Source organism: Danio rerio, chromosome 5 (assembly GCF_052040795.2).
Source record: "Danio rerio strain M-AB ecotype USA chromosome 5, GRCz13ab, whole genome shotgun sequence".
Taxonomy (NCBI): domain Eukaryota; kingdom Metazoa; phylum Chordata; class Actinopteri; order Cypriniformes; family Danionidae; genus Danio; species Danio rerio.
In genome coordinates this window covers 56,820,136-56,834,803 of record NC_141025.1, presented here as the reverse complement: position 1 = coordinate 56,834,803, position 14,668 = coordinate 56,820,136, and the positions used below count along the sequence as shown (strand labels likewise).

Below are 14,668 nucleotides of genomic sequence, written 5' to 3'. Positions count from 1 at the left end.
CCCTGTGTTGGGTTGCAGCTGTAGCTATAAAACATAAGCTGGATAAGTTGGCGGTTTATTTCACTGTGGCTACTGTGGCCTGATTAATAAAGGTACTAATCCGAAAAGAAAATGAATGAATGAACCTTTAAATTTCATTTGAGTAACATTTAAAGCAATATTAAGGATAAGGATTTATTTTTTACAGTTTATAACCTGAAATATGTGGTTAAAACTATAAAAAGTAAGTAAATAAAAACAACAATAATAAATATTTAAAGTAAATTAATATAATTTCCATGTTATGGAATAAAATCACTGTCATAAATATTTCAAGCGTAAATAAAATTCATGCATCTGTAATTATAAAATCGTAAAGGAAAATGGAACGTGCTCGTAATTTTACAAGGGTACAATTCCAAAATCTGTGATTAGAACAGACACAGATATGACACTTTCTTTGTCTGTTTGTATATAACTGATAAATTTACGATGAGTGTACTTTACAAACACAAAACACAGTTTCACCATGGACACGAAGTCCTGATTACGAGTGCGAATCAAACAGCGACACTCCACTGTCAAAATTACGTCACCGATGTGACGGATGTGTGAAATGTATTTACGCACAAAATATTTATGACAGTGATTTTATTCTAAAGAGAGGTCGGGGTGGGGGGTGGGGGGGTTCAGGGGGTTCTTAAACCTCAATGACTAAGGTCCAGAATTTGTCCCATGAGCTCATTTGTCCTATTTTGAGTGCTATGCCATCATAAATAGTTAAAATTAATCAATTGAAAAAGGCTTTAAGACTAAGCAAAATATGTTTAATATATATATTAAAATTAATTTGAAAACTAATTTGGCTATTTTTGTCATCCATGAATTTTCAATCAAATCCAATGTACTTATTTATTAGAGAGGCTAGACAAATTGTAAAGCTCTTTTATTATTATTATGTTTTAATTTTTTATTATTCAAATAGCCAAATTCTGAGTGAGGACAGTTAAATGTTCTGGCCAGTTTGTGGGCTACAGGCTACAATAGGCTACAGTTTTTATTTTAAAATTTAACAGATTCCTATCTTTTTAATGATTTATGATGTGAAACATTTGTATTTTAAAAATAAGTATTTATTCATTTTTCTTTACTCTAAATCTTTAGGAAATATTATGGTACATTAAATGTGTCATTATAATGACGATCAAACAAGCAAAAAATAGTGCTTAAAATGTCACTAAAATACAGTATTTAAAGCTCATTCATTGTAAATGGGGTGAATAACTGTTAAAAGATCCACATTTTGAGAAAAAGAACCACCCCTTATACCGGGCTGGCTACGGGTCTGCTATGGGATAACCAATTAGCTGTTTTATAGAATAACTGATTATCCCAGTACATATTAGTCATTCACATTTAAATGTTTTTTTTAACATGTAATATATTGTGTTCAAATGGGGAAAAAGTTTTAGCATTTAAAACATTTAAAACATTTAAAAACTAACATATTTATTTTAGAGCAGTAATCACAATACAATGATACATTGAAACCTTGATAATTTTATCCTAGGTTATACCGGCCCATGCCTAATATTATATATAATATATATAAAATTAAATAGCCCCCTGTATATTGTTCCCCCAATATAACAGAAAGATTTTTCAACACATTTCTAAGCATAATAGTTTTAATAACTCATTTCTAATAAGTGATTTTATTTATGCTTGCTTGCATTTATGCTTTATTTATGACAGTAAATAAATGTCTTACGAGGTTTTGTTCTAGATAAGGCTTAACTAGGTCAGTTAGGTTAAAGTTAGGGTACTTAGGCAAATTGTTAATGATGGTTTGTTCTGTAAACTATCGAAAAATATAGCTTAAGAAGGCCAATAATATTGACCTTAAAATGGCTTTAAAACAATGGAAAACTGCTTTTGTTCCAGCCGAAATAAAACAAATAAACAATTTCTCCTGAAGAAAAAAAATATTATAGGAAATACTGTGAAAAATTCCTGATTCTGTTAAACATCACTTGGAAAATATTTGAAAAAGAAAATCTAAATCACTGGAGGACGATAATTTTGACAAACTATATTTTTATATTATATCATATTTATATTATATTATATTATATATTTCATGAGGTACTTTTCTACTTTTACTTTTCTACTCTTACTCTAAGTAACTTTAAAGATTGTTACTTTTATATGAGTAAAAAATTCTGCAACTACTTTTACTTGAGTATAGATTTTGGATACTCTTCCCACCTCTGAATCTATTATATGACAAGATTAGGCTAAATATTAATCTAAAAATAATGCAAATGCAACATATTTGTCTCATGACATACTTTTAAAAGTAACTAAGTAACACATTTAGGGCTTTTTCCTCAACACAAACTTTTAATTCTAAGACTGGGTAAAAGAGAAAGCAAGAACTAACCGGTTCTCTCATTCTTCTGGGAGGACGAGCAGGCTGAAGACCAGACAGAATCTCACAGATTATTTCATTCACATCCCTCTGCAGAGGTCTTTCAGGTTGTTCCTCAGGCTGTGGTTCAGGGATTTGATTTTGTCCCCTACTGGCCACAACCTGACCACATGTATAAAAGCAAGTTCAGAGTCCAGTTTGCTGAAGATTACAAACAAACACAATGGATGAAGGCAGAGTCAGGGGAAGAGGAATTCGACTCAAAAGAGGGTGAAGAGCTACAGTAGCCATAGATGAAGATAAGTAGGCCAACGAGGAAGAGGAGGAGGCCAACAAGGGAGAGGAAAAGGTCCAGGAGAGAGAGAAGGTCCCCCCAAGACAACGTCACATCATAATTAAGGACAAGATGCAAGCAACAGTCATTGACCATGTCAAGATTACTCTTTGTGCTGCCGTGGGTTTGGAGGGGCTTGTCCACCGGCATGTTGTCCTTGAATCTTACAACACCCAATGTCTTCTCACTTTCCTAGAGGCGCTAAGAGACATCCCCTTGGACTACCAACAACACCAACCTGGGCCCGCACATCACATTCATGTGATCATTTGGGACAATGTCCACTTCCACAGAAGAAATTAAATCAGAGAGTGGTTCACCACCAACAGTAACCACTTGTTAAATGTCTTTCTGCCCCCCTACTCCTCTTTCCTGAACCCTATTGAGGAGTTCTTCTCATCGTGGAGATTTATGACAGACAACCATACACTAGAGAGAACTAAGGTGTTGTGTTTAGACATTTTTTTTGAACATGGAGGAAACATTTGTGAAATGTGTTTAGCATTTGAGAAAAACTAATATGCACGTTTGGGTTTGAGGTTTGGTCGCATGTACACAGTTTTGGCCAGCAGGTGTCGCCAGCAGGTGGAGTTTTCAATGCTTGTAAACAGTGAATTATTTTTGTGAAGTAATTCAATTGTAGTCCAACTCACTCACCTCTCTGCATATTCAGCTCTTCATCAGGGGTCACCACGGTGAATGATCCACAACCCTGGCACATGTTTTTCCGGCTGACTCTAGAACAGTAGCCTACATACAATTAATGCAATGCCCACATTCATTCATTTATTTATTCATTCATCAATAGTGTAATCCTGTTATAAATAAAGGTGTTAAAGAAAGGGAATTTCTGGAACAGAGCAGCTCTGTAACATTTACTATAGTTAATTAAAATGTCCCTACATAGTGGCCACATATTGTCATTTGGTTTCATGTTTTTCACAAAAATAAGGCAGACAGACCTCAAGTGTTGCTCAAGCACTGGTTATGTAATTATTATTTAAATTTAATGTTAGCTTCTTAGTTTCTTTTTGTAAATAACTAAATGTTTTGCTTAATAAGATTTCAATAATGTAAAATGTATTTATATCAGGCAGTCAAAACGTCATACTCAGAATACCATGCCAGGAAAACCCTGGTTATTAATAAATCAAATTGTTCCAGTCCTTGATTTTGATTGGCTGATTTGCGTTCTAGGCTGTTGCAAAATACTCCACAGACATACAGTGATTGCAGCTTGGTATAAGCATTCTGATATCAGTACTGACTTGAGGAACTGTTTATTTGATCTGTTTCATTTTATAAATCATTTGATCTGACCAAAAGAGCCAGTGAACGAGAGAGAGAGAGAGCTCCAAAAAGCTTTTAATTAATTTTTTTTTTAAAAGAAGTAAAAATAAAATTCAAAATAAAATTAGTTTAAGCTTAAAGTGGGGATTCAAAAAAATAAATAAAGCAGAAAGCCAAAAGAACCAACGGTTCAGTGAATTTAAAAGGGGGATTCATGTAGAGTGATGTACTGTACCATTATAAATTCACTATAAACCACAGCTTCATACTTATTTCCTAAAAGCACCAAGGTTTTACAAAAATAAAACTAAAGAAATGAAACAAATAAAGGTTTCTTTGGCGCAATACTGATAGCAGAAAATTTACCAAAGCAAAAGTTGCAGAATCAAGGAAAAACTCAGGCTGAAGGACATGAACTATCCATTTTATAACTGAGATTTTTCTTGTAGTCGACTAAAAAAGCTTTAAAATTCACATTTTCATTCACATTCTTTTTTCCCCTCCATCTACTGGTGACAATTTTATATCACATTGCAAGGTGAGTAAAAATAAATCTGTTTGCTTCTATATACGGTATATATACACTCACCGGCCACTTTATTAGGTACACCTGTTCAACTGCTCATTAATGCAAATTTCTAATCAGCCAATCACATGGCAGCAACTAAATGCACTTAGGCATGTAAATATGGTAAAGACGATCTACTGCAGTTCAAACCGAGCATCAGAATTGGGAAGAAAGGTGATTTAATTGACTCTAGAATGTGGTTTATATTTACATATGTAAACCGTTGTAATTCCTACAGCTTTTACCTGATTTGGATGTAAATACCCTCAAATTAAAGCTGACGGTCTTGTAGTTAAAGCATATCTTGTTTGTTTCATTTAAAATCCAGTGTGTTGGTGTATAGAGCCAAAAATATTAGAACTGTGTCGATTTCCAAATCTTTATGAACCTAACTGAACTGTAGCAAAGCAAAATATTGCAATGTCATTTTTCCATTATGTTTTACACAGTGCATACCCTTCCAGCTGCAACCCAGTACTGAGAAACACTCACATTCACTATTGCCAATTTAGTTTATTCAATTCACCTATATAGTTGGACTGTGGGATAAACCGGAGGAAATCCACGCGTATCGTCATACATTGTGGTTATAAAGGGATGGACATGGTCAGCAACAATACTCAGGTAGGCTGTGGCATTGACAAGGTGCTCTTAAAGCATAAATATAGTTCCAGAACTCTGTTTAAAAATCTCTTTATTAATTTATTTGTTCATCTTTGAGGCTGAATTTCAGGCTCCTCATCAATGGCGTGGAAAATCTCCAATGCTGCCCACCACCGTCCTGCGAATGTAGGTAGGCGGTGGACCAGGCCGTGGTTGCCGGAGAGGAGGGTTCTGGAGATTAACAATGTTGTCCTGCTGAAGAACAGACGTAATCATGAAAATCTCTTTCTGTCAGTTTCAGATACAACACTTGTAAGTGTGCTGTTGAGGACATTGTCATCCACTCTGGGGGGATTTTAAGTCTTAATTTGACCACAACTTTTTTTTGGGGAACAATTCTAGAAAACCACATTCAGTGTAGACGAATTCTTAATTCTGGTTAAAACAGAAAGCAGGAACTAACCTGTTCTCTCATTCTTCTGAGAGGGCGAGCAGACTGAAGACCACGCAGAACCCCACGGACTCTTCCATTTATTACTAAATCTCTCTGCTGAGGTCTCTCAGATTCATTCTGTTGCTGCTCCTCAGGCTGTGGTTCAGGGATCTGATTTTGTCCCCTACTGGCCACAACCTCCACAGGCTGCTCATTCTGATGTCGCATCTGGTTCACAAATGCTTCATCCTGCTGGAGACAAGGACAAAATCATGTTGCTCAACAGATTTACAGACAATCTGAAGATCTGTCAACTCAAACTTCTATATGTGGAGTCTATGAATTAACACTGAATCTACTAAAACTCTAAATAAGTTAGTGCACGCACACTATGATTTGTTGATTTACTCCATAAAACTCCATATAAAAGCCAGACACTTTTTTGCACAGGCTTATTTAAAGAGTTAACGATGCAAACGAATGATCATCAGTAAAAATGACAAACGTTTCCTCTTCTCAACCGGGAAAACCACCAACAATCAAGAATGTAATGTATGAATATTGGGTGTCAAGGCTTTACAATCAAAAAGTGTCATTATTATAGAAGTCAACGGGGCAAAAACAGCCATTAACATAATGAAAGGGTAATAACAGCACACAAGGGTTAAAGAGAACATTTGAGCATATTTATAAGCAACAGCATTGAGTTAAAAAGTCATATATGACAATTTTAAGCCTATCTTAATATAAAAATAATGCAGCTATAACATATTTTTACATCACTTACTTTAAAAAGTAACTAAGTAACATATTTAGTTAGTTTTTGGGGAGCAATTCTGGAAAAGCACAATTAGTGTAGACGAATTCTTAATTCTGGGTAAAACAGAAAGCAGGAACTAACCTGTTCTCTCATTCTTCTGAGAGGACGAGCAGACTGAAGACCACGCAGAACCCCACGGACTCTTCCATTTATTACTAAATCTATCTGCTGAGGTCTTTCAGGTTCATCCTGTTGCTGCTCCTCAGGCTGTGGCTCAGGGATCCGATTTGGTCCCCTACTGGCTACAACCTCCACTTGCTGCTGGTTCTGATGAGGCATCTGGTTCACAAATGCTTCATCCTGCTGGAGACAAAGACAAAATCATGTTACTCAACAGATTTATAGAAAACCTGAAGATCTGTCAACTCTAACTTCTATATGTGGAATTAATGATTTAACACTGAATCTATCAAAACTCTGTAAGTATTTATGCACGCACACTATGAGTTGTTATCCTCAATAGAACTTCATATTAAAGCCAGACACTTTTTTTGCACAGGCCTTTCTAAAGGGTTAATAGTGCAAACTAATGATCAACAGTAAAAAATTTCCTCTTCTCAACTGAGAAAGCCACCAACAATCTAGATTACATGATTATATGGTGTCAAGACTTTACTATCAAAAAGTGTCGTTATGATGAGGTCAATGGGACAAAAACAGCCACTAACATAATGCAAGGGTAGTAACAATACACAAGGGTTAAAGAGAACATTTGAGCATATTCATAAGCATTAGTGTTGGGTAAAAAATCATATATGACCATCTTAAGCAGATCTTAATCTAAAAATAATGCAGATATAACATATTTTTTTACATCAATTACTTTAAAACGTAACTAAGTAACACATTTAGTTACATTTTTTCCATAATCAGATGGATGCTTGATATTTTGGGAACAATCCTGTAAAAGCACATTCAGTGTAGACTCATTTTTTATTCTAAGACTGACTAACCTGTTCTCTCATTCTTCTGAGAGGACGAGCAGACTGAAGACCACGCAGAACCCCACGGACTCTTCCATTCACTACTAAATCTCTCTGCTGTGGTCTTTCAGGGTTATCCTGTTGCTGCTCCTCAGGCTGTGGCTCAGGGATCTGATTTTGTCCCCTACTGGCTACAACCTCCACATGCTGCTGGTTCTGATGAGGCATCTGATTCACAAATGCTTCATCCTGTTAGAGACAAAGTCGAAATCATGTTACTCAACAAATTTATAGACAACCTGAAGATCTGTCAATAAAAATTGCTACATGTAAAGTCTATGATTTAACACTGAATCTACTAAAGCTCTAAGTAAGTGAGTTTATTAATTCTAAGACTGAATAAAAAAGAAAGCAGAAACTAACCGGTTCTCTCATTCTTCTGGGAGGACAAGCAGGCTGAAGACCAGACAGAATCTCACGGATTATTTCGTTCACATCTGTCCGCTGAGGTCTTTCAGGTTGCTCCTCAGGCTGTGGTTCAGGGATTCGATTTTGTCCCCTACTGGCTACAACCTCCACATGCTGCTGGTTCTGAAGAGGCATGTGTTTCGCAAATTCTTTAAGCTGTTGGAGACAAAGACAAAATCATGTTACTCTGAACAGATTTACAGACAACCTGAAGATCTGTCAATTTAATCTATATGTGGAGTCCTTGAATTAAGCAGGTCCTAGATAAATCATGTGCTGATATGTGAGCTTTTAAATGATGGCTGCAGATAATAGTATACTCGGTTTGGAGTGGTCAACACTGGTTGTTCTAAAACTATTGAACAACTCCCAATCTCAATTTTGATCCACTTCAAATGTTCACTACTGTGTAGACTAAAATCTCCACCCAGCAACACTGAGTATAACTAAAAGGAAGCAGGAACTCACCCATGCCTCCCTTATCTTCAGCAGAGAAGAAGACCGGCGACACCTCGAAACTCTTCGAAATCTTTTAGAATCTTTAGGCTCCGCTGAAACCATCTGAAACACGTCTCCGTTGACCTATTGAAGAAACAAACAGATTAAATGAATACTGAGAACTTAATAGCCCAGTTTAAAGCTTTTTTTTATTAATATTCTGCAGATAAGTGAAAGCGAGAGGCAGCAGTGACTTACAGAAGACACAGGTGGGGCCAAAGTTGGCTCAGCAGGCGTGGGGTTTTGATTTCCGAAAAAGAGGTAGCCCGGGGTGTCAGACTCGGCATATACGGGAGCTCCAGGCGGCTCTATCTGGCTCTTGAGGACTGGGGATGTGGTGGGTTCCCCGTTCTCAGGCACAGAAGCTCCTGGTGATGTTTCTGGTGCCTCCAAAAACGGCACAGAGGAGATGTCAACCTGAGGCTCCTCAATAGGGCGCTCGACCTCTACGATGGCCCGTGCAGCGAGGGCAGAGGCGAGCTCATCTGAGGCCTCAGGGACGGAGGACGCATCTGCTGTCTCTGCTGGACCAGACGCAGAAAACTCTCTGTCATCCTGTTGAAGAAACGGACATAATTTTAAGTCAGTTTAATATATTATGAGTTAATTTGTCTTAGGTTAACTTGATTTAGCTTTTTCATTTCATTAATATTTCATTTTTTGTAAGTTACCTCCACAGTTTGACTCTGGTAACCTGAAGTGAAGTCAAACTGATGCTCCTCATCGATGGGGTGTAAAACCTCCATGATAGCCCACCAGCGGCCGGTGGAGAGGGCCGTGGCGAGCTCTTCTGCGCTCTCAGGTGACAGAGAGGCAGGAATCAGGTTGGAAAGATGGTTAAAATCAATGGTCGACATGCTGGTGACAAACGCAATGACGAAACAGAAGAAGTAGAAGATCGATAGACACTGATGACGATGGCAAACACACTGTAAAGCACTGTGAAACAAAGAGATGAGATTAGTAAATAATAGAAAGCTTCTGAACAGTTTTTTATTCACTTAAAATAACCAAAACACACAGTAATGCAATGAAAATTACAGCATTAGGGGAGTGCAGGGATGAAAGTAACATGGGAAAACCCTGACAACATTTGCTTTCCAGGCTATAACAGCACAACCCTTGATGGAGCTGCCAAATATCAGCTGATTTTAGGACTGTGTCCTGCGGTTAGGTCCCAGTTTCAGCTTTTAACAGCAGAATTATCGTATCGTTTTTTTTGCCATATTACAAGTTGTGTTTCTGATGTCATGTGTCACACTAATGATCAATCTACAGGTTATTTAGTGCAATAACACATCCTTAAGTATTAAATGTCTGAGTTTTCAGTATAAAAGTAAATCAGGATTAAATGACAAGAGTTCCTGTGAGGACGAAAGTAGGCCGACACTGTTATTTAATTGTCAAACCTTAATTTTCACTTCCACATTAGAGTTTGCAGTGTTTGGATTCAGATAAAGAGTTAATGCATATTGCCAATAAAACTAAAAATATTCAATAAATTGTAGAAAATTTAAAAATTTTGCATTGGTGGATTGCTTTAGAAACATTTGATGGAGCTGAAATTTACAATGAAAATGCAGTTTAATGTTTTTTTTTTTTTTTTTTTTTTTTTTTTTTACAAAAATAAAGGACTAAATATGTTTGCGGTTAACATTAACAAGGTCATAGTCAAATATATTTCAAATAAACTACATTAAGCCAGTAAATCTAGCAAATATTGTGTTACTTCTGACCCACCCATGTTCGTCCAATGTCCAACTTTTGTTTGACGTGAAGTTACAGTATTGGAGTTGTTCTACATTGATACAAAATGACACCTGGTCTTGATAGAGTTACCACAACAAACATATAGTTTTGTTAATTAGTTTTTTATTAAAAATGTTACTTTCATCCCCGCTTAAAACTACCCCACTGTATATAGCATTGTGAATGTGTATTTTACTGCCTGAAACGTTAGTTTAAAACAATAGCTGCTTTTCAACTGCCCGGCCTGTAAAGACCTATACCTCCGGTCACCGCCAGGGCTTTTGGTCTGCCAGACATCTTTAACCAAAACCGGACAGCGGAAAAGCAGCTATAATACAATATTTGAGCTAACACACTATGTTTTCTGAAATATTAAACATTTTTAACAGAAAAAAAAAAAGATTTATTAACATAAAAAGGTGAAAAGCACCGTGCAAAATGTACTTACGATCATTCGACGACTCGGTATGATGTAAAAAGTAGAACACTCCAATTTATCTGAAAGTTCTAAAATAACCATGACGACGCCGCGGGGGAATCTATTACATTACTACAGTATGTGTAGCTAAAGTGGTCATTAACACAATATGCTTTTAAATTAGTTTATACATTTTACAATTCTTGTAATATTTGTATAGCATAAAGCACATTAAAACAAATGTATATTCACTTTAAAAACATGTTGTGCATATTTATTTTCTTAAAAAAAAAAAAAACATTCCAGAACATTTACAGAAAAAAAACGTACTTGACTGCTAAAACATCTAAAGCTAATAACATACTTTAAGAAAAAACAATAAAATAAAATACTACTAATAATAATAACAATAATAGTTTAGCGGTAAATAATTTGTAAAATTGAATAGAAGACATATTCTATTGCTCTACTCATTATTTTTTATTAGTGTAATTCCTTATTGCCGTCAGTAACCTCTTTTATACCGTGGTATGACGGCTTTGGTCGCATGTACTGTACACAGTTTTGGCCAGCAGGTGGAGTTTTCAATGCTTGTAAACAGTGAATTATTTTTGTGAAGTAATTCAATTGTAGTCCAACTCACTCACCTCTCTGCATATTCAGTTCTTCATCAGGGGTCACCACGGTGAATGATCCACAACCCTGGCACATGTTTTACCAGCTGACTCTAGAACAATATCCTACATACAATTAATTCAATGCCCACATTTATCATGTAGGTGGCCAATCTGAGACTCCAGTGTATGTTTTGTTTACAAATATCATGAGGTGCCGCATCGGAGAGGTTGTGTCGCGAGAGGTTGCTATAGAGACGCGTCGCTTTCGGTTAGAGAGCGCGCGCCTATGTTTAAATGGCTGAAGTCAAGGAAGACGTGCGAGTTTATACTGCGGTCACACCATGGCCATCTGCGAGAAGGACGGTCATGCTGTCTGTGTATGTACTGTCACTGTGATTTTATTGCAAATTACGGATGCGTGAATTTTATTTACGCACAAAATGTTCAACAGTGATTTTTATTCCAAATTACAGATGCTTGAATTTTATTTACGCACGAAATATTTATGACAGGGATTTTATTCTATAGATGTGCGTTTCAATGACCTTGAAACTCTATTGACAATTTTTTAAATTATGTACATTGTGATTATATTAAAAGCCTATATGACTTTTCACTCTGGCGCATCGCCGATTTAAGCAGTTTTAAGCTTATTTTAAGCACATCTTAAGCTCCTCTTCGAACATTTGTCTTAATCATAAACTTGATTGTTTTACACTCTGTTTAAAGCTCGGCGTATCGATATCAATCTTTCCATTCTCTTTATAATGTAGCCACAAACACGTTTAGCACGCTAGCACATCACAGTTCTGCAAGTACAAGTCTTCAGGTGGACTACAGCGACATCTTGTGTAAGCTGTACCATAATAGAATTAATGTCATTTATTTAGCTGTACAGTTCTGCTTGTGCCCCAGAGGCAGTGCTGTTCTGATGATAATAGCTAAGTACTGCATAAAGTACACTGGAAAAGCCAAGGAACATATGTTTGATCACAAGACCAGCTGCATTCAGATGAGTAAATGACCGTGGAGCGGTTCACTGGAGCAAGCATAATGATCAAACAAAGAGGTCAGCTATATTATAGAGATGCACCAATAATACATTTCTTAACCAAAACTGACAGCAGATTATTCAGCTATATCTGCAAATATTGATATTTTGGTGTTTCTGCCTTATTGATACCTCCTTTTAAAAGTATAATTAATTCCCCAAATTAAATTCAGCTGATGAAGCATAACTGAAAACACACGAGATCTGCTTAAATCAACATTGTAACTCATTAAATAGATCTGATTTTTTTCTAGACTTATTTTTTTAAAGACATTGAGGAGTTCCAAGCAATTCTGTCATCACCACCCAATCCATTTGAAACAAATACTTTAGTAATCATAGAGTAAGTGCTATAATGTCTCTACAAACTAGTCTGTATATATTTCAGTATTTTCAATTTGGTAATAGATGTTACAGCAGACTATTATTAACTATTGTGCACTGATAATAAACACTGTGCTATATTTTGGTTTTAACTGCAGTAAAATGTGGCACATTGAAGTGTAATGTATTTGCAAGCAACTTAATACAGTTTTGGGTCACTTATGTAACTGTAGTAGTATTAAATGACCAGAACATTACATTAAATACTTTACAAAAAATGGTTCAAAAGTTTGTGCTAAATGACTTTAGTATTTTTTTTTATGTGGGAATAATTCCATACAATTTTTATATTGGATATATTGGATAAATGGCTTTTACTTTAAAGCTTCTAACTCATGCTGATAATTGACTCATTCATTTGTAAATCTCAATGCAATTTATGTTATATATTGTACAGATGAAATCAGAATTTTTAAACCCCCTTTGAGTAGTTTTCCCCTTTGAGTAGTTTTCTTTTTTTAATATTTCCCACATGATGTTTAATAGAGCAATGAAATTTTCACAGTATGTCTGAAAATATTTATCTTCTGGAGAAAGTCTTATTTAATTGAATAAAAGCAGTTTTGATTTTATCAAAATTATTAGCCCCTTTAAGATAATTTTTCGATTGTCTACAGAACAAACCATTGTCATACAATAACTTGCCTAATTACCCTATCCTGCCTAGATAACCTAGTTAAGCCTTGTCACTTTAAGCTGTACAGAAATGTCTTGAAAAACATCTAGTAAAATATGATTTACTGTCATCAGGGCAAAGATAAAATAAATCAGTTATTAGAAATTAGTTATTAAAACTATTATGTTTAGAAATGTGTTGAGAAAATATTCTCTCCATTGAACAGAAATTGGGGGAAAAAAACTAAACAGGGGGCGCTAATAATTCAGGGGGGTTAATAATTCTGACTTCAACTGTATATATTTCAATAAGCATTTCATTTTTCTTCATGCACATTTTGCATAAATATAAACCCTTCATTAACAATCAGTCTTAAATATAAAACCTCCATCAACAATATTCTCTTCACTTTCAACTTTGTGAAAATAAAATATCAAAAATTGGGTGAAGTAATGTTTTATTGTCAACCTTAAAATAAACACTTATTGTGATCTTAAAGTATAAAGATTTAAACTACAATTAAGTGATAGTTTTATGATTTTACTTTAAAAAATGCATGACCTCATTGCCCCAACATTATTAAGTATGAACTATGTGCAATTTATAAAATTAAGTTAAAGGGATAGTTTGCTAAAAGTGAAAATTACCTAATTTGCTATTCCTCTTGTGTTTTTAAACCTTTATTAATATCCAGAATATCTTCTGTTCACCACAAAAGGCTGCTGGTTGCTGGAACCCATCGATTTCCATATAGGAAAAAATATACAATATAAAGTTACTGGTTTTCATTATATTTCAAAATATCTTCTTTTGTCTTCAGAAGTGTTATGATCCCAGTCAGTGATCAGTCAAAGGGGAGGGGAGTAACATTAATTTTGGAATTAAACGCACATGCAAACACGTAATGTAAACAGATGAAAAATACCACGACTAACAAAATGCAATAAAGTGAGTTTTGTTTACAAAAGGAGAAAGTCATATAGGTTTTGAACAAGTCAAGGGTGAGAAAATGATAAGAGAATTTTCATTTTCAGGGTGAAATCTCTTTAAATCAACTTAATGGCTCCAAGTTAATGGGTTTACTCATTTTATTTAAGTAAATTCAACTTGTTATTTTAAAGCAATAGGTTTACTCACTTCCATAAGCAACTTTTTACAGTGAACTCTAACTGATAATTTAGTGGGTCTCCGCTGAAAATGATACATAAGTATGACAGTATTTTTTTGTAATAACCAGGATAACATGAGTTTGAAAAACCTTTTTGTTGTTTTTATACGTTTTGTCTTTGACCCATGACAAATCTAAAAATGTAGAAACAACATCAGTAAAACTGTTGGTCCACCTAAGCATGCAGCAGAAAGAAAAATCGTATTGTTGGGCAGGATGTTGCAGAATGTGTACATTGTTTGCATTGGAAATCCCCCCCCCCCCCCCCCCCCCCCCCACACACACACACACACACACTTCTGAATAGGGTATTGGATC

At 35.4% G+C, this 14,668-nt stretch overlaps 1 protein-coding gene across 19 annotated transcripts; it reads right to left on the bottom strand.

Moving 5' to 3' along the window:
• Positions 1–5,279: 5,279 nt before the first annotated feature.
• Positions 5,280–13,058, bottom strand: LOC100148951 (uncharacterized). Of its 19 annotated transcripts, none has more exons than XR_015491755.1 (9): positions 10,545–10,626; positions 9,019–9,286; positions 8,546–8,902; positions 8,318–8,431; positions 7,805–8,005; positions 7,229–7,630; positions 6,540–7,073; positions 5,669–5,890; positions 5,280–5,460 (listed from the first exon to the last, which is right to left on the bottom strand). XR_015491755.1 is itself a non-coding variant. In XM_087254138.1 (9 exons), exons 2-9 carry the CDS (start codon positions 9,202–9,204, stop codon positions 5,344–5,346), a joined length of 1,638 nt encoding a protein of 545 aa, XP_087110264.1. In that variant the 5' UTR covers positions 9,205–9,286; positions 11,162–13,058; the 3' UTR covers positions 5,280–5,343. The 19 variants fall into 19 exon arrangements, 18 of the variants coding, with proteins under 18 accessions (XP_087110264.1, XP_087110269.1, XP_087110266.1 ...); XM_087254138.1 differs by lacking the exon at positions 10,545–10,626 and adding an exon at positions 11,162–13,058 and having other exon boundaries at positions 6,540–6,761; positions 7,412–7,630; XM_087254143.1 differs by lacking the exon at positions 10,545–10,626 and adding an exon at positions 11,162–12,572 and having other exon boundaries at positions 5,280–5,457; positions 6,540–6,761; positions 7,412–7,630.
• Positions 13,059–14,668: the final 1,610 nt, after the last annotated feature.